This window comes from Canis lupus, chromosome 21, assembly GCF_003254725.2.
Source record: "Canis lupus dingo isolate Sandy chromosome 21, ASM325472v2, whole genome shotgun sequence".
Classification (NCBI taxonomy): domain Eukaryota; kingdom Metazoa; phylum Chordata; class Mammalia; order Carnivora; family Canidae; genus Canis; species Canis lupus.
Genome location: NC_064263.1, coordinates 33447609 through 33474121, shown reverse-complemented (window position 1 = coordinate 33474121; position 26513 = coordinate 33447609). Strand labels below are relative to the sequence as shown.

The 26513-nt window shown below is 39.1% G+C and overlaps 1 protein-coding gene and 1 long non-coding RNA gene across 4 annotated transcripts in view; one reads left to right on the top strand and one right to left on the bottom strand.

Annotated features, from left to right (window-relative positions):
• SWAP70 (switching B cell complex subunit SWAP70) overlaps positions 1–26513 on the bottom strand; it is a 75289-nt gene that overhangs the window by 22143 nt on the left and 26633 nt on the right. Inside the window, exons 2-4 of one of the 2 annotated variants that reach the window (XM_049098773.1) lie at positions 23086–23199; positions 14521–14694; positions 1564–1791 (exon numbers count right to left, since the gene is read on the bottom strand). In XM_049098773.1, the coding sequence (XP_048954730.1) occupies positions 1564–1791; positions 14521–14694; positions 23086–23139 (456 nt within the window). In that variant the 5' untranslated portion in view covers positions 23140–23199. The remainder of the gene's footprint in view (positions 1–1563; positions 1792–14520; positions 14695–23085; positions 23200–26513) is intronic. The other variant, XM_025459453.3, reaches the window with a different exon arrangement.
• The window catches only part of LOC125753229 (uncharacterized), a 35062-nt gene that overhangs the window by 2499 nt on the left and 6050 nt on the right, over positions 1–26513 (top strand). Inside the window, exons 2-3 of one of the 2 annotated variants that reach the window (XR_007404516.1) lie at positions 4326–4442; positions 4561–4907. This is a non-coding gene — a long non-coding RNA (uncharacterized LOC125753229). Of the gene's footprint in view, positions 1–4325; positions 4443–4560; positions 4908–26513 lie in introns of those variants that run through there. The other variant, XR_007404517.1, reaches the window with a different exon arrangement.

The window sequence follows — 26513 nt, the reverse complement described above, 5'->3', positions numbered from 1 at the left end:
ACTGACTGAGCCACCCAGACACTCCAAGAATAGCTGACATTTTAATCATCAAATGTGTAAGTGCTAATAACCAGTAGTAGATCATACATAACCATTAAATATATATTAGCTTGCCATATTATTTAATTATTATACCAAGTTCTAATCATATTACTTGTTCAGTTCCCTATTCCTTGGACATTTAAGTAAAAGCTATCTCATACTAAAATTCATCTGTAGTCAGATTATCCTGCTATCCTGGTGGGCTTACAAGTCTTTGAACAGAGACCATGTCTCATGCCTTGTTTTAGCACTAAAAACCTACACAGGGATCCCTGGGTGGCACAGCGGTTTGGCGCCTGCCTTTGGCCCAGGGCGCGATCCTGGAGACCCGGGATCGAATCCCACGTCGGGCTCCCGGTGCATGGAGCCTGCTTCTCTCTCTGCCTGTGTCTCTGCCTCTCTCTCTCTCTCTCTCTCTGTGTGACTATCATAAATAAATAAAAATTTTTAAAAAAAGAAAATTAAAAAAAAAACCTACACAAATGAAACCTCAATTAATGTTTATTGATGGGCTCAATTAGGAAAAAAGAGTAAAGACAACATCTGCTGAGTAAATAAAAGGCCAAAGTAAGGAAATCTCAATTTGGAGTTATTATTCAGTATAATAATTAAGAAAGGGCAGCCCCAGTGGCACAGTGGTTTAGCACCGCCTGCAGCCCAGGGTGTGATCCTGGAGACCCTGGATCGAGTCCCACGTCAGGCTCTCTGTATGATGCCTGCTTCTCCCTCTGCCTGTGTCTCTGCCTCTCTCTCTGTCTCTATGAATAAATAAATAAAATCTTTAAAAAAATAATAATAATAATAATAATAATTAAGAAATTTGTAAGATCCACTAAAAAATATATAAATTCTATTTAACAAGCATCAAGCTTCCCATATGTATATCAGATGCTATGTGGGTCATAATCTAATAAGTATAATTTTGCTACATAAAGGTATTTTCTCCCAAAAGTAAGGGTATTTTTCTGATTTCATAAAAATATATAATCATATACATACATTCATGTATAGAATCATATATAAAGTAGTAAGTCCAATAATTAAAAAGGAATAAAGAAGAAAATAAAATTTACAGAGATCCCACAATCCAGAGACAATCACTTTTAACATTTTCGTGACCATTCTTCCAGATAGCCCTACACGCATATATCACATTTCATGAGCAGGGTTACAAGATACTTCCTACTGAACAACTTGTGTTTTTTTCTCTGAATAATATGCTATGAGGATCTTTCAGATCAACAAATGGATGTACACATGACATGAAAGTACTTTAAAAACAGTTAGAAATGTCATTTAAACAGTTCTTTCAAAATAGTAACTTCTCAATGCGTAAGTGTACTTCAATATTGCACCAGTAACTTTTTTAAATGAAAGCCTAATACAAGCCTGGGAAATTAAGAAACTTTATTCCTGTTCTAAATCAGTGTAAAAGTATAAATGACTAATAAGGAAAATGTCTTATTTCAAATATGTCAAATTCTAAAGGTGAGGAGAAATACAGTGTTACAGGACTCTTACCTGTTTCAACACATCTAATATAAGCTCATTAAAGACTTCATTAATTGCCATGGACACTGTCTGCCGATCCATGCCTTTGCTGAACTGTCCATTTCCAATAAGCTCAATCAGTTCCCACACAGAAAGGCCATCTTTACTGTCATCAAAGTTGATTTTATAATGTTCAAATTGTTCTTGCTGCCAACCTCCTCCCATAGCTTCTGTAAGTTTCTTAAGCAGGTATTCAATCTGTACAAACAAAAATGTAAAATTATTAATTCCTAGGAAAAAACAAAACTTAAACTTAGGTATGTATATGTTATTTACACTCATAAAGTCAACTTAGGAAATTTTTTTTTTGTTACAAAAGTAAATCTTTAAAGAATCATGAAATTATCATGGGGAAAGGTATAGATAAAATGCCACTGGTCCTATATTAACCTTATAAAATAAGTAAAGAAATATAAAACTGATAACCCTCTAATAGCATATAATATCTGTATGATAAAACTATAGAACTAGGGGATCCCTGGGTGGCTTAGCGGTTTGCCCCAGGGCACGATCCTGGAGCCCAGGGATCGAGTCCCACGTCGGGCTCCCAGCATGCAGCCTGCCTCTCCCTCTGCCTGTGTCTCTGCCTCTCTCTGTCTGTGTCTATCATAAATAAATAAAATCTTAAAAAAAAAAAATAACTATAGAACTAAAGCAAAGTGCATGCATATAGTACCACAAACTAACTGATGTGATTTGATTATTCTGTTGGATATTTCAATATATCAAAATATTGCTCTTACTGAACTAATATGCAAGTACTAAATTAAATAGCATCTCAAAATAGTATGTACAAATTAGACTTCGATTTACAAAGTTTCCATGTAAGCCAACTATTTGAAACAGATTCCTCCCATTATAGCATTGACAATATTGGCAACAATGGCTGAATTCCTAGCCTGGGATGGAAAGCTTATTAAATCCTGAAACACACACACACCTTTGTGTAGAAAAACAGTAGAAAATGTTGCTATTGAAATAACAGCAGGTGAACAAAACAATGAGGCAGTAATACTCACTGAATGAAAAATCAGTATCTGATCTTCTGGAAAGCCTGAGTTTCCCATAGTGCTCTCAAATTCAACACATACAAAAATGAGTGAGTCACTTCTACCTTCCAAATAGCTTCCCCTTCTTTTTTTTTTTTTTTAAGATTTATTTATTATTATTTATTCATGAGAGACACAAGAGAGAAAGAGACAGAGACATAGGCAGAGGGAGAAGCAGGCACCTTGCAGGGAGCCTGATGCAGGACTCGATCCTGAATCATGGGATCACGCCCTGAGCTGAAGGCAGATATTCAACCACTGAGCCACCCAGGCATCCTGATAGCTTCCCCTTCTATTATTGAGTTCATCTGGGAATGACACCATATATCCATACCAATCCTTGTCTACCCACTCCCTTATATCAAATCAGTGATAAAAACCTACTGTTTTTACTTCCCTAGATCAGTGTTTCTCAAACTGTACGTTATAACCCAATATGAAATCAACATACTAGGTAGTAACCAAAATCTTCTTTAATGGAATGGAAATATTTTTCATCTAAAGACAAATGTTTTGTGATTAAGTTTGGTTATGGATGCGTCTATGTGTGCTGGATCATGAAATAAAATATTTATCTTTCTATGGGTTACAGTCAAAAGAGAATTAAAAACTTTGTCCCAGTGGTTCTCAAATCCATCCCCTCCTACTTTGTTCTACTTTTTTTTTTTTTTTTTTTTTACTTTGTTCTACTTTGCCTCTCAATTGGTATCCTTGCCTCCAGCATTGCTCCCTTGTATCTATATTCTGCTAGAGAAATTCTTCTAAAACATAAGCTAAGCCTGTCACCTCGCTCTTTAAATCCTGTCCTGGCTCTCTATCACCTCAGAGATATAGGCCAAGCTCTTCTGTGTCCCTTGGTGACCACCATCCCTCCAATCAGGCTTACTATCTCTAACACGTCCTCCACTATGCCTGCTTCGGATTTTACACTTCACTATACCACAGATCAGAAGTCTCAAACTAATTCTGTAAAGGATTAGGGAGTAAATATTTTAGGCTTTATGCATCTCTATTATGTTACTCTTGGGTTGTTGCTGTTTTGCTTCGTTGTTGTTGTTTACACTGCTTTAAAAATTTAAATACTATTCTTAGCATGTGGGCTACACAAAAAATAGGCTATGGGCTAGATTCTGCAGTGAGCCATAGTTGCCAAGACCTGCCATAGATTATAAGGAGCTAGGGGATCCCTGGGTGGCGCAGCAGTTTGGCGTCTGCCTTTGGCCCAGGGCGCGATCCTGGAGACCCGGGATCGAATCCCACGTCAGGCTCCCGGTGCATGGAGCCTGCCTCTCTCTCTCTCTCTCTCTCTCTCTCTCTGTGTGACTATCATAAATAAATAAAAAAAAAATTAGGGATCCCTGGGTGGCGCAGCGGTTTGGCGCCTGCCTTTGGCCCAGGGCGCGATCCTGGAGACCCGGGATCGAATCCCACGTCGGGCTCTCGGTGCATGGGGCCTGCTTCTCTCTGCCTGTGTCTCTGCCTCTCTCTCTCCCTCTGTTACTATCATAAATAAATAAATTAAAAAAAAAAATTAAAAAAAAAAAAAGATTATAAGGAGCTAATCCACTAACACACTTTTTTATGCTTCTGTGCCTTTCCCCCATGCTATCCTTTCTGTTTTGAATACTCTCCTCATTTCTATATCTGACTAACTAGTATTCATTCAAATCCTGTATCATCTAGGATATTCCTATTCCTGTATGTGGAACAGCAGCAGCAGCATCACCTAGAAGTCTGTTAGAAATGACGAATCTTGGACCTCACCAAAACTCAAAATCTGCATTACAACAAGAACCCCAGGTACTTCCATATGCTCATTAAAGTTTGAGAAGCACTGCTTCTAGCAAAACTGCTCGGACCAACCCTAATCCAGGTCAGGATGAGGGTTCTTCGATGATCTTTTTTTTTTTTTTTTAAGATTTTATGTATTTATTCAAGAGAGACAGAAAGGCAGAGACACAGGCAGAGGGAGAAGCAGGCTCCATGAAGGAACCTGACGCAGGACTCGATCCTTGACCCAGGATCACGCCCTGAGCCGAAGGCAAATGCTCAACCACTGAGCCACCCAGGCGTCCCTTCTATGATATTCTATGTCACTGCACTTAGCATGCTGAAATTATCTTTACTCATTTGCTTCCCCACCATTTTCTGAATTCCTCATAGAAGGGACCACGTCCCACTCATCTTTGAATGTCCAGAACTCAACATCATACCTAGAATGTGGTAGAGCTCAATTAATGTTTACCAAACTGAAATAAATTAAACTAAGCCTCAATGTGTTCATCTATGAAATGGACATAGTAACACTTATCATTTGGGGATACTATGGGGATTAAATGAGACGGGTACCAATTATTTTGCATAGTGTCTGACACAGCAGACACTCCATCAATGTTACTTACTTTTGCACTGAGTGGTGTATTATTCAAACATTTAAAATTATATTTTAGAAAGCATTTATGAAATAATATAAAGAAGAATGCAAAATTAAATTTATCTATAATTTCCACTGCATAAAAATTACATAAATATTTCGACAAATACTAGAGGAAAACATAGAAATAGTCTAATTTGTTACAGACAAGATTGTAAGTTACTTTTTCTTTTTTTTTTTTTTGTAAGTTACTTTTTCTTATTCTCCTTTGTACTTCCACTAATTTGGTTAAAATCATGTCTCTGAAATAACATATTTTAGCAGAAAAAGAATGTCAACAATAGGAAAAACATGCTTGCAAAGAAATGTACATCCACAAAATATCACAAAGTCATAAAATAACAAGAGTGCTATAGATTTAATTTGATGGGATACTATAAAGTCCTCTAGGATGGAAATTATCTACTCTCAATCTACAATATAGTAGGTAGTCAACAAATATTTAATTGTCGAAAAACAACTTAGGTCTTGCCTTTCTCTTGCTGGAGACAGATCATCTACTGTTAAGCTTATCAGGGGGGTGCCTGGCTGGCTCAGTTGGGAGAGGATACGATTCCTGATCTCAGGTGGTGAGTTCAAGCCCCACATTAGGTAGAGCTTACTTCAGAAAAAAAAAAAAAATTTCACTTGCACCTGGCAGGCGCAGTCAATGGAGCATGCAACTCTTGACCTTGGGGTTGTTGAGTTCAAGCCCCACATTGTTTGTAGAGATTACCTAAAAATAAAATCATTAAGGGGCACCTGGGTGGCTCAGTGGTTGAGGGTCTGCCTTTGGCTCAGGTTATGATCAGGGTCCTGAGATCAAGTCCCGCATCAGGCTCCCCTCGGGGAGCCTACTTCTCTCTCCTTCTGCCTCTGCCTCTGTCTGTCTCTGCCTCTCTTTGTGTCTCTCATGAATAAATAAATAAAATCTTTTTAAAAACATAAAAAATAAAATAAAATCCTCAAAGGAAGAAAAAAAAGTAACAGGAATAGTCAGTGGAGGAGAGAGAAAGAAAATGGTTGAGAGAGAAAGAAAGAATGCGAGAATGGGGCAGAAAAGGAAGAAAGACTACTGACAAGAAGAGATTAAAGAGAGACAAGAGAGAAAAAGAAAGTCAAAAAGGACATTAAGATAAATAATTGCCCAAAGTAAAATATCTTAGAGGCATTAACATGTTCAGTCTCCCTAATGCAGCAAAAAGGGGGGCCTATGCCATCTGATCACAACTTGGGATAAAGATAAAGGCAGTGCAAGCATAAAAGCTGATAGAACGCTCACATTGCATATAGTCACATGTACAGGCGTGACAAAAACTGGTGCATCCAAATGACCATTCATACTACCAGTCAGGAAACAGCCTTAGCTTTTTCTCACCTACCACTATGAATACACCCAAGCCCCTCCCACTCCAAGCTTCAGTTCCTCTTGTGTATCAAATCGTCTTTTATAATGTGAGTAACTCCGAGTGCCTGTGAGTAGCAAACTCAGCTCTACAGGCAGTTTCCCAGGATCATCCTGAACCTTTCTGAAGATACATTCCCAAACCCTCTGAGTTTGTCATCAGCACAGAGCATCTGCTCAGCATTCCCAGTGAATGCCCCGGACAAATTATCTAGATTCATTTCCTGCTGCCTTTCAACACAATCATACACTTATCATTACCAAATAATTGAAGGGCCTCTTAATTCATTATATTGGGCCAGGGGGAGACAAACATTCCCATTCTCAACTATTCAATTATACTAAATAATAAATCACGTGCTGCCGTGTTAGTCTCAAGTGGCCTGCATCAATTCTAAGAGCTCATTCAGTTTCAGGAAGCAGCTTACTTCCTCCTTCCAAGCAAGTTTCACCAAAAATAACAAAGAATAAACTTTCAGGCTGCATGTGATTCTCGAGGCCTTTGACTCCAAAAATTATTTTGTTAAAAGTTCTTTCCCTGTCATCATAAAAAGGGCCTTTATTGGCTTAACAATTCAGGTTTTACTTCACGAAGGGCCTCTTAAAACTTTTTCAGGCTTGATACTTAATTGTATCAAGGCAATTCCTCCAAATAAGCCCACAACAGACACATCCTGTTTTGTTCTTGGCTCTGTGGAAAATAAATACTAATGAAAAAACTACAGATACACATTTCCAGGAATATCATTTGGCAAAAATTACAGAACTATCTTAAACAGGAACTACTATATCTTGACTTCTGTGTGGTTAAGTCACTTAAATATCTATTTATATTTTTGATGTTATTTTCTGGATAATGGGAAACTGAGTCAAAAGCAAACATTTCTATAATTTATGTCATTCATGTAACTACCACTGTTATGTATATCTTTTATAGCATTAATCAAAACTAGAGAATAAAATCTTAGTTAAAAACTTTCTGGACTTAAGATACAAATAGTCATTATGGTAGATAAATGTTTATTAGGAAACATAAAAATTACCTTAAATGTAGAAAGCTTAAAAAAGTTGGTAAGAAAAAAAAAAAAAGTTGGTAAGATTACAAATTAAATTCATATATACACTATTGACAAATTAAGACATTATATTTCAAAATTTATTTTTAACATGTATCTGTCTTTACATTAAATTTTATTAAATCTCTAGTCTGAAACTAGTTCAAAATATGTTTTTTAAATGTTATTAAAGTATTCAGAAAGGAAGCAAAACATAACAGACAATGGGCATCTTAAGAAATATTATGACTCTAGTATTTTCCATAAAATAGTGTGACCTTGAGTTTACAGTGCTTGACACAAGGAAAGATATGCTAAGAACTTAATAAATACAGAGCTGCATTTTAACCTCAGGAGGCTGGTTCAGCAACCAGACAAAGCAATTCCACATAAATCTGTCCCAATGGTTCCTTCTTTCCCCACACAAGTACTCTAGGCCACAGAGAAATTCTACATCTAAGCAGAAGAAATGCTGAGGGAGTTAAGGATGTCAAAACAGAGTAAGTCCAAACAATAACATGACAAGGTATGCCGTCTGGCTTTCCATACAAGTCAAAGAAAAGCTGTCGCGTTCTCAAATAAGATTAATTTGTCTAGAAAGAGAACCAAAGACATTACTGTTAGCTCTCAAAGATGAAAGTAAGCATGCTGTGGAGTCTTGTTGGGGCTCTATAGTACAGAAAAGGATAGAATCATGGCACACCACAAGGCTCACATGGGTCCCACTTCTTCAGGCCACCTGGTACATAAATTTTTGAGTCTCTTAGCAAAGCAGTCAGGAAGCCGGTGCTGGCCAGCTCCCTTCACAGCCTGTGGCTCAACAATGATTTAAAACCAATAACAAGTCCTCCATAGCAAGCAAGTGCTACCTTGAGGAATAAGGTAAGTTCCCTTATTAATTTCTAATACTGAAACCAGGGCAAGATCACTTTCAAGTCCTCCACTGTGAATATTTTAGTGATGGAAAGAACCCAAACATCACAGGTTCACAGGTAAGAGACCCACCGCACCTCTAGTTCCAAAGAAAACACAAATAGGGATCCCTGGGTGGCGCAGTGGTTTAGCGCCTGCCTTTGGCCCAGGGCACGATCCTGGAGACCCGGGATCGAATCCCACATCGAGCTCCCGGTGCATGGAGCCTGCTTCTCCCTCTGCCTGTGTCTCTGCCTCTCTCACTCTCTCTGTGTGACTATCATAAATAAATAAAAATTAAAAAAAAAAAAAAGAAAACACAAATAAATAAAAAACACAGCATAATTACATGTCTTAAGAGACAATACTGAAAGTTTTAATAGCATAATTCTTCCAAGCAACAGCTAGGTTTTTTTTTTTTTTTTTTTTTATTTACGATAGTCACACACAGAGAGAGAGAGAGAGAGAGAGAGAGAGAGAGAGAGGCAGAGACACAGGCAGAGAGAGAAGCAGGCTCCATGCACCGGGAGCCCGACGTGGGATTCGATCCTGGGTCTCCAGGATCGTGCCCTGAGCCAAAGGCAGGCGCCAAACCGCTGCGCCACCCAGGGATCCCAACAGCTAGGTTTTTAAAATACCATCAGTACATCTTTTTCAACACTATCAATATTCCATTCCCTTCAATGTGTCTCTGTATTGAGCTAGACAATTTTGGTGAACAACTCTGTATCACTTTTTTTTCCTATAGCACATTTTATTCTTTATTTCCCCTTTAACATACACACATTATCTCATCATTCTTGTTACTAAGCACTAAGAAACTATTCCCATCACTAGAGTAAAATTGCATTCTATGTGATTACCAATGACCACCTAACTGGTAAATCCAAGGGCATCTCCCTCATCACCCTGTAACATCTAATCCAAGTAACTACTTTCCCATTTCTTAGAACTTTTTCTTTCCCCATGACTCAACACTCCTCAGTTCTCCTCCTACCTTATAGACTATTCAATTCAGCTTCCTGTACCAAATCTACTTCCTCTTCCTGCTACAGAAACAGTCCCAAGGTTCCATCCTCAGCCCTCACTTCTCCCACAACAGTTTCTTCCTCTCTGATCTAATCTACTTCCATGGCTTCCTCATCTCTGTCTCCAGTCTTGGCCTCTCACTAGCTCTAGCTATGCACTTCCAGTTGAAAACAGGACTGCTCCACAAGTATGTTCCACCTCAAATAGCAATATACCCAATCCATCATCAGACACCATATCCCCAACTTATTCATCATCTAGTCATTCATTCATACACACACACACACACACACACACACAGACACATTTAGTGAGCACTTAACATAGGGCCAGATGTTACATTTAAATGCTTCACATCATCAACTAAGTCCTCACAAGAGTCCAATGAATGAAGCAGTTATCCCCACTTTTACAAATAGGGGAACCCAAAGAGATTAAGCAATCTCTTCAAGGTCACATAGTTTAAAAAAGAGTCAGAATTTAAACCAAGTAGCATGATTTTAATCATGCTTTAGACAACTCCACTATATTACCTCCTGATTGCCCAAGCCTGAAAAGTGTCCATAGTCCTACCCAGCCAGGCACTATGAACTTAGTCCTGTCACCTCTGGATTGGTCACATCTGACCACCCTTTCTTTTTTTTAATTTTTTTTTTAAGATTTTATTTATTCATGAGAGACATACACAGAGAGAGAGAGAGAGAGAGAGAAAGAGAAAGAGGCAGAGACACAGGCAGAGGGAGAAGCAGGCTCCATGCAGGGAGCCCAATGTGGGACTCGATCCTGGGTCTCCAGGATCACGCCTTGGGCTGAAGACGGCACTATACCGCTGAGCCACCCAAGCTGCCCACATCTGATCTTGTTTTCCATTCTCACTGACATTACTATACTTCAGTCCTCAAATGCCACTTACCTTCTCTCAACTTTCCATCTCCCATCTCTCCATATTTTATCTATTTATACTTGTCAGTCTCTTGCTTAAAAATCATCAGTAGTTCATAGCTCCCTACTGCCTACAAGATAGTCAAAACTCTAGCCTCATCTACTACTACTCTTCTTCACAGCCATCATGTTCCATTTAGAAAGGGCATGTGTTATTCTTTTTTGACTGCCTACCATCTAATCCCCTTCTCATATCTAGGCAATTCCCTACCTCCCAATAAAGAAGCTAAAAATGCAAATAGATCCTTTACAGGCCTCCTTTGCAGCTACCTCATGGCACCTGACATAGGCCATACCAATTAGATGTGTTATCCTTTCACTGTGAATTGGAAAGCAGGCACAAAGAATCCTCTCTAGTAGCAAGAACAGCTGCAGGAATACTGGAGTCCTGGGCTGTACCCAGCGTGCAGGGCCAGAGGTGTTCCACAGCACAAGTATAATCCCTACTCTCTGGTGGCAGCAGCATTTTCCTTGTGATAGTTCCAGACTGATAGCTTTCAAACCTGGTTTCTCAGTCATCATGGCAATTCTGTGAGCTCCCCCATATCCTTTTTGGCTTAAATTAGCCCATCCAGCTGTTTCTTTTAAGATTTTATTTTATTTGACAGAGAGAGAGAGGGAGGGAGAAAGCACAAGCAGGGGGAGTAGCAGGAAGAGGGAGAGGGAGAAGCAGACTCCCCGCTGAGCAAGAAGCCTGACATGGGTTTCAATCCAGGACCCCAAGCCAAAGGCAGATGCTTAACTGACTGAGCCACCAAGGCACACCATCATCCAGCTGTATCTAAGTAAGCATCCTGACTAATTATTTAGACAAGCGGAATACCTCACTCACCTTAGAACATAACATGCCCTTTGCTTTCCTGATCCATAGAACCTTTCCCACTGTTTCTTCCATCCAGAATTCTCCATTAGTCAAAATTCTTCCTATCTTTTTAAGGCCCAGAACAAGTGCTACTTTCCCCATAAACATAAAAGCTAACATGTAATGAGCACTTTCCAGGGGCCAGGCATTCTCCTTGTCTGATCTTCACAAGAACAGCAGGAGGCAGGTACTAGCATTAGCCCTATTTTATAGTTAAAGAAACTGCAGCAAAAACAAATGACATATATCATCCAAAGTCACACAGCTAGTATTCAAATCCAGGAAATATGACTGCAGACTCCTGCTCTTAACCAGGAAACAGTAAATGACTGTCACAAGTCAATTCTAGTCTATCAGCCAAATCTGGCTCATGGCATGTCTGTCTGTCTGTCTGTCTGTCTGTCTGTCTATCTATCTATCTATCCATGACCTAAGATCAGTTTCTGTATTTTTAAGTGGTAGGGAGGGGAAATAAAGAATATTTCAAAAAAAAAAAAAAAAAAAAAAAGAATATTTCAGGGCAGCCTGGGTGGCTCAGCGGTTTAGTGCCGCTTTCAGTCCAGGGCCTGATCTGGAGACCTGGGATCGAGTCCCAAGTCAGGCTCCCTGCATGGAGCCTGCTTCTCCCTCTGCCTGTGTCTCTGCCTCTCTCTCTCTGTGTCTCTCATGAATAAATAAATAAAATATTTTAAAAAAAAGAATATTTCATGACCATGAATATAAAATTAACATTTCAAAATCCATGTTATTGAAGCACAGCAACATACTGTCTAATGATTTCATACTATAACAGCAGATTTAAGTAGCTACAATAGAGACAGTATGGCCCATAAGGGCCACAAAACCTTAAATAAATTCTTAAATATTTATTTAAATATTTAAATACAATATTGTATTAAATACAATATTTATTGTCTGGCCCTGGAAAAAGTTAAAGACTCTTTTACCCATTATATTGCCTCTTACAAAACCTTCCTTCCTTACTTCCCCCAAGCTGGAATAAATCTCTCCCTTCTCTGTATTTGCATGGCCTTTGCACCTCTCTAATAACAGGTAATCTATTTTGCTTTGAATCACACTTAAATTTCTTTACTTGAGCAGACTTCAAATTCCTTGAAGGCAGGAAATAATCTTTTTCGCTCTGCATTTCTCTTGGCGCCTTGCTTATTGTTGGCAGTCAATAAATGCTTGCTGACTTTAAATAAAATATTGCAGTGTGCACAAACAGATTTTCCTAACATAAGTATGGATCACAGAAATCACAGATTAGACTCTGTATTGGCAGGATAGGTAATAATGGGCTCTCTTCAATCATTACTGGTAGGTGTATAAACTGGTACAGACTTTGTGACAGGCAAGTCTGTCTTGTCCTCCAATGCTTTGAAAATGTGTTTTTTAGGACTCAGAATTCCACTGTTGGAAATCTGCCCTAAGGGATCCCTGGGTGGCGCAGCGGTTTGGTGCCTGCCTTTGGCCCAGGGCGCGATCCTGGAGACCCGGGATCGAATCCCACGTCGGGCTCCCGGTGCATGGAGCCTGCTTCTCCCTCTGCCTGTGTCTCTGCCTGTGTCTCTGCCTCTCTCTCTCTCTCACTGTGTGCCTATCATAAAAAAAAAAAAAAAAAAGGAAATCTGCCCTAAGGAAATAAGCAGACCAGTGTGCAAAAATGCAGTAACAGTAGTCACAGGAGTTAACACATTTACTGAGTATATATTACATACCAGGTACTGAGCTATGTCTTTTTTTTTGTTTTTTAAGATTTTATTTATTTATTCATGAGAGACACAGAGAGAGAGAGAGAGGCAGAGACACAGGCAGAGGGAGAAGCAGGCTCCATGCAGGGAGCCCAATGTGGGACTCGATCCCGGGACTCCAGAATCACACCCTGGGCTGAAGGCAGTGCTAAACTGCTGAGCCACCCAGGGATCCCCGAGCTAGGTCCTTTAAATGCAGAACCTCCTAACCCTTAAGCACTATTATAAGCCCTATTTTATAGATGAGTAAATTAAAACTCAAGAGGTGAAATAATTTGTTAAAAGTTAAGAACAGACTTTTTTTTTCTTAAGAACAGACTTTAAGGGGAACTCTATACCTAATTGTAATTCTGAGAATTAGTCTTTTTTATATTTACTATTATAATAAGCATGATTAATTTTATATATATATAATTTTTTAAGGCAGTAAGCATAGAAACCTTACTCTTGGGATCCCTGGGTGGCTCAGTGGTTTAGATCCTGGCTTCGGCCCAGGGCATGATCCTGGAGTCCCAGGATCGAGTCCCGCATTGGGCTCCCTGCATGGAGTCTGCTTCTCCCTCTGCCTCGGCGCCTCTCTCTCTTTTTCTCTGTGTCTCTCATGAATAAATAAATAAAATCTTTAAAAAAAAAAAAAGAAAAAAAGAAAGAAAAGAAAAGAAAGAAAGAAAAGAAAAGAAAGAAAAGAAAAAGAAAAGAAAAAGAAAGAAAAAAGAAAAGAAAAAAGAAAAGAAAAGAAAGAAACCTTACTCTTGTCTCCTTTTTCCTGTGGAAGCTCAAGGAAAATAAGTCAGAACAGAATAAGAAAATGTCCTGTTTTCATTTACTTTGGAAAATAGAATAAAAAGTCATGATCCTGGACTTTGTTTTTTTTTTTTTTTTAATTTTTATTTATTTGTGATAGTCACAGAGAGACAGAGAGAGAGAGGCAGAGACACAGGCAGAGGGAGAAGCAGGCTCCATGCACCGGGAGCCCGACGTGGGACTCGATCCCGGGTCTCCAGGATCGCGCCCTGGGCCAAAGGCAGGCGCCAAACCGCTGCGCCACCCAGGGATCCCTGATCCTGGACTTTGAAACAAGGATAGTATTTCCTCACATGAAACAGCCTTGAGAACACTGTGGATCCTATGTTTCCCATACAGCATCATTCAGCCAATTTTGCCCTGTTTTCCTAAAACGCCACACTGGTTTTCCTACTATGTAAGTAGACAGAAATTATGTTGTGACTTGTATGGAATAAAGACTCTGGATATGAGGACAGATTCATCTATAATTACAGTACTTTAGAGAGGAAAAGTCCCACCCTGTCTGCAAATCTCCAGGGATAGTATATGACCCCAATATACTGAGTTTTGGACTTCTGGATTCAGGCTATTTTGCCTCTGATCCAAAAACACTAGTCCCAGATCTCCCTCTATATCTATACTGAATTAACATAATACTCTAAAGCTGGATCTATTAATGCTATGATGGCCATGTAAGAACTTCCCAGAGCCACACCTTACCTCTTCTGGCACAATAATTAATGGATACTTGTCCTCAGACAAAAAGTTGAAAATAACCCATACTTTAAATGCATCGTCTTCTGTAATGAGCAGGGGACTCTTGGTGAGATTTTTTTTGACACAGAGGGTCCAACACATCCTATTGAATTCAATCTTGTCAAAGTTGTCTTGGACCTAAAAAAATAATGAGTTAAAATTTCAGTGAAAAAATTCCGATAAACAAGGAAATATTCCAAAATAAGCAGGTTATAAGCCAAGTAAAACAGATACAGCTTTCCATCATAACCAATCCAATTAACTAATAATCATTTTCTAAGTATTTGGTTGTATACCACACTTTGAAAGCCCAATTAAGAATGTTGTGTTTTTTTTAAGATTTTATTTATTTTTTCATGAGAGAGAGAGAGAGAGGCAGAGACACAGGCAGAGGGAGAAGCAGGCTCCACGCAGGAAGCTCAATGTGAGACTCAATCCTAGGATTCCAGGATCACACCCTGAGCAGAAGGCACTCAACCACTGAGCCACCCAGGTGTCCCCAAGAATGTTATAGTTAGCCTGACACTAAAGCAGTATCTATCTGTCCCAATCACTCACTTGGCACATAAAATACTGGGTAGTTATTTTTTCACGTGCACACATTCTCTTCTAAATAACCCTACCGATCCTGGTACAGATGAGTGGAGAATGTCAATTACTGAGTATGAACCACATGCAGATATTTCATCTTTACTTATATAGTCAAAGATGGTATTTCTTTTGGAAAAAAACCTTAACTGAAATTCTAAAAAGACAGCCCTACCATACGGTCATTCAATCATACATTCAACATTCCCTCAGCCTCTACTATGAGCCAAGTACTATGCTACAAATTAAGGATATAACAATGAAGAAGTTGGTCTCTGCTCATAGAATAAATACTCGGTTTATTAGGGAAAAAAGATATTCAGTAGACAAGTTCTAATATAATACCATGTATAATTCAACAGTTTTTCACTCAACAGATAAAATTTAGATAGTAATTATTATCTGCCAGGGATAATACAAAGATTCTTAATATAATACTAGCCTATGTCTTCAAGGAATGCCAAGACAATTACAATATAGTGTGATAAGCATTATAATAGAGATAAGCAGAGGGTTCTGTGGGAATACTGAGGAGTTAATATAATCTTAAGAACTGGAGGGGGCACCCCGGGTGCCTCAGCAGTTTAGCGCTGCCTTCAGCCCAGGGCGTGATCCTGGAGACCTGGGATCCAGTCCCATGTCGGGCTCTCTGCATGGAGCCTGCTTCTCCCTCTGCCTGTGTCTCTGCCCCTCTCTCTCTCTCTCTCTCTCTCTGTGTCTTCATGAATAAATAAAATAAAAAATCTTAAAAAAAAAAAAACTGGAGGAAGATTTGCAGAAAAAGGGATATGACAGAGTAGAATCCTAAAGGATCATTAAAAGTCAAACAGTCTATAGTCCCTATGGAAAACAATATGGAGGATCCTCAAAAAACTAAAATAAAAACTGCCATATGACCCAGCAATTCCACTTTTGGGAATATACCAAAGGTAACAAAAACACTAACTCAAGAAAATATCTGCACCCTCATGTTCCTAGCAGTATTATTTATAATAGCTAAGACATGAAAACAACCTAAGTGTCCATCGATAGACGAATGGATAAAGAAGTTGTACTATCTTGATGCCAGGACCTAATCATGACCAGAACTGAAATCAAGAATCAGATGCTTAACCAACTAGGCCACCCAGGCACCCTTTATAACCTGCATTATAAAAGCCATATTCTGGGAAAATAAGGAAAATGTAGTGGAGAAGGCAGAGTGGGTGGCAGGACAACATGAACAAAGCCTTCCTTTTTGAAGATATCAAGTGTTGTGTGTCCTGGCAGCAGGGAGAAATATCTCTTGATCTCTAACTAGAATTTGTGGTTGGCACACCAGTTCCCCATGAGTATGTAGATAACCTCTGTGCTCTGCCTTCAGTACCCTGTTTCAGTCTGGCATACCTTCCCACACTCCAATCATACACAATTGATCCCACGAAGGGAAAACAGTGAGTGCTGCTGCAGTTTCTTTTTTCTTTTCTCTTTTTTTCTTTAACATCATTTATGAGGACTTTTAGCATATGCTTGGCATTTTATATGCAGTTTCTTACTTAAACTTCATATTAGCCTTGTAAGGCCAAATATTGCCCCTATTTTACAGATCAGGAAATAGAAGTTCAGAAAAATTGAAAACTTAAACTTCACATGGCTTGTAAATATCAGGAAACAGAAGTTCAGAAAAACTGAATACCAAGTTCATGTGGCTGGTAAATACCAAAACTAGAGTTTAAATCAAAGTTCAAATGCTGTCTCTTTCCACTATGCTAAACTGCTTACAGAACTCAGTAGATGGAGGATATCTACGTGATGGACATCTTCACTAGTTTCACAGGCCATCAACTCTATCCACCTGCCCCCTAAAAAACACTTTGGGGAAATGACATGTACACAGAAGCATATAGCCTTACCCTGAGGAACAAGAAGTGATACTATATAGGTTATATGATGAATTATAGGGTTCCTGAGGCAGAGTGGCTAGACTGATGGCTAGAAAAGCAAACACAGATCAAATTACAAATAGCTTTTGTAATTTTAAGAAACAGACTATAAGAAACCCCTAATTGAAGGGTTTTAGAGCAGAGAATGAGAGCAGATCATCTGCTGCCCAGATGAGTATTTTGCAGAAAGATGGTATTCAAGACAGACCTTGAAGTATATTGAAGAGTGCAAAGAAGATTATTACAAAAGACAGGAAAGGAAATGACATGAGCAAAGGAATGGCAAAACATCACACCAATCAAGTTTAGGGAATAGTCATAGGACGGAGACAAAAACAAGGGAGAAGGAAAGATAAAGTCTTCAATTAGGAGCATCTTCAAACTCAAGGTTGGTAAGATATTTAGGTGGAGGTGTCCAAAGACAAACAAAGAATTGGGACCGTAATCTAAGAGGAGAGGCAGATTTGTGAGTCAACTGTATGGTGATGATGACTGAAGCCATGATGGTCAATGAGATCACTGACAGAAAATATAAATTGAGAAAAGAGATGAGATCAAAAAACAGAATCTCAGGGGATACAGACATTTACAAAAGAGGAAGAAGAGAAATTATGATGACCAAAAGAACAGTCAAAGTGGTAGGAGAACCACAAAGATAAGAAAATTGAGTGAGGAAACAAAGTTTGATCAGTAGTGCCAAATGCTACATTAAAAATGAGTTAAGGATCCCTGGGTGGCGCAGCGGTTTGGCGCCTGCCTTTGGCCCAGGGCGTGATCCTGGAGACCCGGGATCGAATCCCATGTCGGGCTCCCTGCATGGAGCCTGCTTCTCCCTCTGCCTGTGTCTCTGCCTCTCTCTCTCTTTGTGTGACTATCATGAATAAATAAATAAAATTTAAAAAAAAAAAAAATGAGTTAAGAGGGATCCCTGGGTGGCGCAGCGGTTTAGCGCCTGCCTTTGGCCCAGAGTGCGATCCTAAAGACCCGGGATCGAATCCCACATCGGGCTCCCGGTGCATGGAGCCTGCTTCTCCCTCTGCCTGTGTCTCTGCCTCTCTCTCTCTGTGTGTGTGTGTGTGTGTGTGTGTGTGTGATTATCACAAATAAATGAAAATAAAAAAATAAATGAGTTAAGAAAAGATCACTGGTTTTTTTTTTTTTTTTTTAAGATCACTGGTTTTGCAATTTGGTGGTTCCTAGTTATCTTCAAGAAAGCCAAGAAGTTTGGGTAAAAATCAGACTGCAGTGCATTAGAAACCGAGCAAATTCTCCATAAATTTTCCCAGGAAATAAATAGTGGCTTTTTGATCCAAGTGCACTGTATAACTTAATTTTAATGAATTGTCTATTTGGCTCATTATTTCTCTAAAATTTAACACACTATTCTCTAGTTTAATCATGCTCAGGGATAAAAATATACTAAATGATGGCATTTACATGTTTTTGTTTTTGTTTTTGTTTTAATTTTTATTTATTTATGATAGTCACACAGAGAGAGAGAGAGGGGCAGAGACACAGGCAGAGGGAGAAGCAGGCTCCATGCACCGGAAGCCCGACGTGGGATTCGATCCCGGGTCTCCAGGATCGCGCCCCGGGCCAAAGGCAGGCGCTAAACCGCTGCGCCACCCAGGGATCCCCATTTACATGTTTTTAAAAAGTACAAATGAGATCATGTGTGGAAAGCCCCCAGCTAACACTATACACAATAGTGGAAAACTGAGTTTTCCCTCTAGGATCAGTAACAAGACAAGGATGCCCACTCTCACCACTCTGATTCAACACAACACTGAAAGTCCTAGCCAGAGTAATTAGGGAAGGAAGGAAGGAAGGGAGGGAGGGAGGGAGGGAGGGAGGGAGGGAGGAGGAAGGAAGGAAGGAAGGAAGGAAGGAAGGAAGGAAGGAAGGAAGGAAGGGGAGAGAAAGGAAAGGCATCTAAATTAGAAAGAAGTAAAATTACCTGTTTGATGATAACAAACTTTCTTATATGTAGAAAACACTAAAGACTCCACAAAGAAAACCTGTTAGAACTAATAAATCTGGCAAAGTTGCAGGATACAAATCAACACTTAAAAATCAGTTGTGGAGGAGGATCCTTGGGTGGTTCAGTGGTTCAGTGCCTGCCTGCCTTTGGCCCAAGGCGTGATCCCTGGAGTCCCAGGATCGAGTCCCACGTCAGGCTCCCAGCATGGAGCCTGCTTCTCCCTCTGCCCCATTCTCATTCTCTCTCTCTCTATCATGAATAAATAAATAAAATCTTAAAAAAAAAAAAATCAGTTGTGGGGTATCCCTGGGTGGCTCAGCGGTTTAGCGCCTGCCGTCGGCCCAGGGTGTGATCCTGGAGACCCAGGATCAAGTCCCACGTCAGGCTCCCTGCAGGGAGCCTGCTCCTCTCACTGCCTGTGTCTCTGCCTCTGTGTGTGTGTGTGTGTCTCATGAATAAATTAAAAATCTTAAAAAAAAAAAAAATCAGTTGTGGAGGCATCTGGGTGGCTCACTGGTTGAGTGTCTGCCTTTGGCTCAGGGCATGATCCCGGAGTCCCGCAGCGAACCTGCTTCTCCCTCTGCCTATGTCTCTGCCTCTCTCCCTGCATCTTTCATGAATAAATAAAATCTTTAAAAAAAATAACAAAACTACAAAATGTTACCGAAAGAATTATATAAATAAACGGAAAGACCTTCCATGTTCATGGATTAGAAGACTTACTATTGGGGGATCCCTAGATGGCTCAGCGGTTTAGCACCTGCCTTCAGCCCAGGACCTGATCCTGGAGTCCCGGGATCGAGTCCCGCATCAGGCTCCCTGCATGGAGCCTGCTTCTTCCTCTGCCTGTGTCTCTGCTTCTCTCTTTCTCTCTGTGTCTCTCATGAATAATAAGTAAAATCTTAAAAAAAAAAAAAAAAAAAAAAAAAAAAAGAAGAAGACTTACTATTGCTAAAATTTCCACACTACCCAAAGCAATTTTTACAGATTCAATGTAATCCCTATCAAAATCCCAATGCTGGGATCCCTGGGTGGCGCAGCGGTTTGGCGCCTGCCTTTGGCACAGGGCGCGATCCTGGAGACCCGGGATCGATTCCCACGTCAGGCTCCCGATGCATGGAGCCTGCTTCTCTCTCTGCCTGTGTCTCTGCCTCTCTTTCTCTCTCTGTGACTATCATAAATAAATAAAAATTAAAAAAAAAAATTATCAAAATCCCAATGCTCTTTTTTTTTTTCCCCCAGAAACAGAAAACATCATCCTGAAATTCATATAGAATCTCAAAGGAGGGCAGCCCAGGTGGCTCAGCAGTTTAGTGCTGCCTTCAGCCCAGGGCGTGATCCTGGAGACCCAGGATCGAGTCCCACGTAGGGCTCCCTGCATGGAACCTGCTTCTCCCTCTGCCTGTGTCTCTCATGAATAAATAAATAAAATCTTAAAAAAAAAAAGAATCTCAAAGGACCATGAATAGCCAAAATAATCTTAAGAAGAACAAAACTGGAGGCCTTATACTTCCTAATTTCAAAACATATCACAAAGCTACAGTAATCAAAACAGTATAGTACTAGAGTAAAGAGAGACACATAGACCAGTAAAATAGAGCCTAGAAATAAACCCTTATGTATGTGGTCAAATGATCTTTTCTTTTAAAAGATTTTATTTACTTATTCACGAGAGACACACACAGAGAGAGGGGGGTGGGGGAAAGGGAGGCGGAGGCAGGGGGAGAAGCAGGCTCCCCACAGCAGGGAGCCCAACAGAGGACTTGATCCCAGGACCCTGGGATCATGACCTGAGCCCAAGGCATATGCTTAACCAACTGAACCAGCCAGGTGCCCTGATCAAATGATCTTTAATAAAGGTTCCAAGACTATACAATGAGGAAAAGATAGTCTTCAAAAATTGGTGCTAGGAAAACTGAATATTCATATGCAGAATAAAATGGGCCCTTATACCACATACAAAAACTAATGCAAAATGGAAAGAATACAAATCTAAAAGTAAGACCTGAAACTATAAAACTCCAACAAGAAAACATAGTGGAAAAGCTTCATGACACTGGAAAGGTCAAGGATTTCTTGGATATGTCACTTATAGCACAGGCAACAAAAGCAAAAATGGACAACTGACACTACATCAAACCTTAAAACTCCTGCACAAATGAAATCAATCAATAGAGTTGAACAATGGTGAACTAGTCCTTGCCATCACAGAAGTTACACTCCAGGAGGGGTATCAGGTATCAAACAATACAGCAATGACATAATCATCTACGTGATGAAAGCTATGGTAATACTACAAAGGGAAAACACAGGATACTGTAAGAACACTTTATAGCACAGCAGGTTAGCTCTAGGAAGGATAGGGAGGTGCTACCTGGAGAACCCTCCCTGAGGAAGTGACAATCAAGCTGAGACCTACAAAATGAACAGGAATTAGATGCATGTTATGGGTGGAGCAAGCTGTACAGCAGAGGAAGCAACATGTCTGAAGGCTCTGTGGCAGGAAGGGTCTTGGTAATATGAGGAACAGAGAGAAGACCAACATAAGTGCACTAAAGTGAACAAGAAGGGGAGAGGAAGAAAAGGAGGCTGGAGAGGGTAACAGAAGCCTTTATAGATTAAAATAAATCTATACATTGAGAAGATCTCAAGGTCTAACTACAAAAGATCTAGAAATCTGTGATTCCATACTCCATCTCATCTAAGATTACAAACTGTGCTCCAGAATACCAGTTTATATCCCATATAATTAATCAATAGGCTCACACTTTTGGAAAACTAATAATGGCTGCCAGGGGCTTCAAGGTATCCAAATGGACGATAATATCCTAGAAAGAAATGCATAGAGCTGTTCTCATTTTCAACATGTATTTCTTTTTCACTTAAATTCATACAAGAGGAGGATCCCTAGGTGGCTCAGCGGTTTAGCGCCTGCCTTTGGCCCGGGGCGTGGTCCTGGAGTCCCAGGATCGAGTCGAGTCAGACTCCCAGCATGGAGCCTGCCTCTCCATCTGCCTGTGTCTCTGCCTATGTCTATCATAAATAAATAAAATATTTTAAAAAATAATAATAATAACAAACAGATCAAAATATAAACAGTGACTTCCTTTAGATGGTAAGGTTATGGGTGATATATATTTTCTAAATAAGTTCCTCTTTATTCTTAATTTCCAACAATAGCCTGTATTACCTTTACAATTAAAGAAACCATGCTTATTACAATACTTCACATTAATCATCAGGGGGAGATGCAAATCAAAACACAATAAGACACCACACTTCATAAAATGTGGCTTTATAACCAAATGATAGAAAATAACAGGTATTGTGAGGATATGAAGAAACTGGAACCCTCACACATTGCTGGTAGGAAAGTAAAATGTGCGGCTGCTTTGGAAAACAGTCTGGCAGTTCCCCAAAAGGTTAAACCACAGAGTTGCTGGGACACCTGACTGGCTCAGTCAGTAGAGCATGGGACTCTTGATCTCAAGGTCATGAGTTCAAACCCCACACTGGGCACTGAGCTTACTTTAAAAAAATAATAAAATAAAAATTAAAATAAATAAAATAAACCTAGGGGAGCTTGGGTGGCTCAGTCAGTTAAGCATTTGACTCTTAATTTCAGGTCAGGTCATGATCTCAGGGTCGTGAAACTGAGCTCCATATGCAGGGTGTCTGCTACCTCTTCTTCTGCTCCTCCCCAACCCACACGTACTCTCTCTTTTTCTTTCTAAAATAAATAAATCTTTTCCAAAAAAGAAAATAAACGTAGAGTTGCCATATGACCCAACAATTTCATTCAGGCAGTATACCTGTAGGTTAAGTACCATCATTAACCGTTTTAAAGAGAATTGGAAATGTATATCCACACAAAAACCTGCACATGAATGCTCAGAGAAAATTTAAAATAACCAAAAGATGAAAACAACGCCAATGTTCATAATCTGATAAATTTGCAAACAAAATGTAGTATAGCCATAATAAAATAAATATCCTGCCATCAAAAGGAATGAGGTACCATTACACGCTACAATGTACCTGAATTTTGGAGACATGCTCAATGAAAGAAGGCAGACACAAAAGGCCTCTCATATTACCAGTCCAGAACAGGCAAATCCATAGAGACTGAAAGTAGATTAGTGTCTCCTAGTCCTAGGAATATGGGGAAGGAGACAGTGAGCATTCATGGATACAGTTTTTTTGGAGGAAAATATTCTAAAATTGACTGGTGATGGTTGCACAAAAAAGTGACTATATAGGGGTGCCTGGGTGGCTCAGTCAGATGTCCAATTCTTGATTTCCGCTCAGGTCATGATCTCAGAGTCATGAGATCGAGCCTCACACTGAGCTTCATATGGAGCTTCTCACTGGTGTGGAGACTGCTTAAGATCCTCTCCCGCCCTCTCTCTCTACCCCTCTCCCCGCAACCTCCACTCACATGCGCATGATCTTTCTCTCTCAAAAAAATAAAATTTAAAAAAGTGTTGGGATGCTTGGATGGTTCAGTGATTGAGCGTCTGCCTTTGGCTCAGGGCATGATCCTGGGGTCCTGGGATCAAGTCCCACATTAGGCTCCTCGCGGGGAGCCTGCTTATCCCTCTGCCTATGTCTCTGCCTCTCTCTGTGTATCTTTCATGAATAAACAAATTTTTTAAAAAGTTTTTAGTGCTGTAGAACTTCACAAATATGATGAAAATAGAGAGTCCAACTCAGCCATTGTGCCAAAATATTACTATATATATATACTATATATACTATTATATATACTATATATTATATACTACATATAGCAATAAATATATGCTATATATATGTCACATACTATATACTATATATTATACTATATATAATATACATACTATATACAGTATATATTATACTTAACATAATAAGAGCAGTAGGACTTCCTACTAAATGACAGTTGTTAGGCACCCATTTGAAGACATTTTGATTGCTGGTGGTATACGGATTGGAATAACAGAAATTTGAAATCTCATTTTATTGGAAGAACTACAACCGACGTGAACAGCAAGCATTTGGTACGTCAGCCTAGGAAAACAATGCAGAGGCAACTAACCTCTAGAGAAAGGACATTATATTGAACTAAAACGTTTCTTTTTGTTTTTCTTCTATATGTATATATGTTTCCAAAAAAGCCAAAAGCCAAAAAGAAAAGGATTATTTATACTAGAAAAACAGCAGATTCCTCAATGAGGACTTGGCATGTTGCCAATGGATTACTGGCTTTAGTCATACTACCTCACACCAACCCTTAACATGTGGAATCAGGAAAAAGAACTGACAATGATTCAGACCCAAAGGCCTAATAGGCTATTAAATCTCATGAAAGAATTAGATTGCCACATAAATATGCTGAAGCAGAACTAGCTTTTGATGTAATCTATTAGGGCTCTGTAGTAAAAATGTAACAATATACTGCTTTTTTCAAGTATTCACTGCCAGATAATCCAGGTATAATCTCTCTGCAAAGACATGGAGGGGAAAGCTCACCAAAAAAACATTCTTCCTAAATGTTTACAGAATTCCATTCTTTACTAAAGCATTTAACAAACAAGCAAAAAACTAAAAAATACCTGGGAAAGACAAAATATCTGATACGAGAACACAAGCATATTAATCATTTGATGTTTCAGGAAAACTGAAACTCTATCAAGATAAAGAAAGATAGGAATATGATTATCTCTGAAGAAGCAAATACAGGAAAATTACTTTGTAGAAAGTAAATTTTAACATGATTTATCTCTTAGTTTCAACTCCTTTAGAATAATTCTCCTAGGCAAAGACAGAAAACCTCTAAAGCCACCCAGAGGAAAAGTAATAAGAATGAACACTAAAGAACACCAGATACTAATTAAGAGAAAAGAATCATCTTAAAACTTTCGAGAGAAAAACCTAAGAAAACTGAGGCTGACAGTTTGAGATTTGTCAGAATAGTCACTCCACCCTTTCCCCTTTATAGCCAATAACTGGAACAATGATTCTAGAAGGAAGTAATTAATCCCTCAACAGTAGTTAAAAGAACACTGATCTAGATATTAAATGGCTTAGGTTTAAAATCTATCTAACCCTTATTAGTTAGGCAACCTTATGCTGTTTCCTCCTGAGTTAAATGGGAATAAGAATTCCAGTTATGCACTGCAGGATTAACATGAGGATCAAATGAGATTGTGTGTGTGTGTGTCTGTGTGCGTGTGGGGGGGGGCGGGATGTATATGACACACAGATATGTATATCACATCTTGCAAATGTTTAATCATTATTTTGTATTTCTTTTGTGTAACTGACGACAATCTCTAAACTATGTTAACATTCTCCAGTCACTACTGGCATTTTTTCAACCAAGTTTCAAAACAAGGACTAATTTTTGCTCAATTTAAACCTACACCATGGAAACCTTGGCTACTTTATTTGGACTGAAGGACTGGCAAAATTCCACTCCAGGTGGCTAAGCAATAATAAACAAGAACTTTCTGTTTCATCACATCCTCACTCATATTATGAATAAAATTTTTCTCCAAGTTTAGTGGCTATTTTTGAACTTTTTAAATACTGCTATATTTTCTCCCCCAATTACAAAACTTTAAAATACCTAAATACTAAAACAAAAAACATTTTAAAACTTAAAATTCAAGATATTTAAAGTTACATCAAAGAGAACAAAATTCAGTATTAGAGTATAGCACTTTGAGATATGAAACCATGTTTCTCTATTCACTGACCCACCCCTCACAAATTCTAGCTCTGAAAAGGCAATTTTCAGATTTCTGAAAATTTCCCAGTATGTTCTATATTTTAATAACAGACAAAATTCTGCTTATGGTCTTTAATTGGGGAGGGGGGAGGTAGGGGGCAAAAGAAGAGGAGGAGAGAGAATCCTAAGTAGGCTCCATGCCCTGTGCAGACCCCAATACAGGGCTCAGTCTCACAACCCTGAGATCATGACCTGAACCAAAATCAAGAGTTGGGACACTTAACCGACTGAGCCACCCAGACACCCCTCATTGTCTTTAATTTTTAAGATTAAACACAGTCATACAGCACATCATCAAATATTTGTAGAATTTAAGACATTTACTAGTAATACAACTACAGAGCACAAATGAGCTACCTCATCAATGAACAGAACAGCACCCAGGAAAAGCTCCGGAAAATAATACGGCATTATATTATGAAGCTTTGAGATCTCACAAATTAGCTTCTATATAATATGATTAAAACATTTTTTATTGAGCTATAATCCACAGGCCATAAAATTTGCACTTTAAAGTATACAATTCAATAGTTTTTAAAACATTCACAAAATTTTGCAACCACCATCACTAACTCTAGAACATTTTCATCATCCCAAAAAGAAACCGCAAGCCCATTGGTAGTTACTCACCATTCCCACCTCCCCTCAACCTCTGTCAAGAATCTACTTTGTATCTCGATGTGTTTGCCTATTT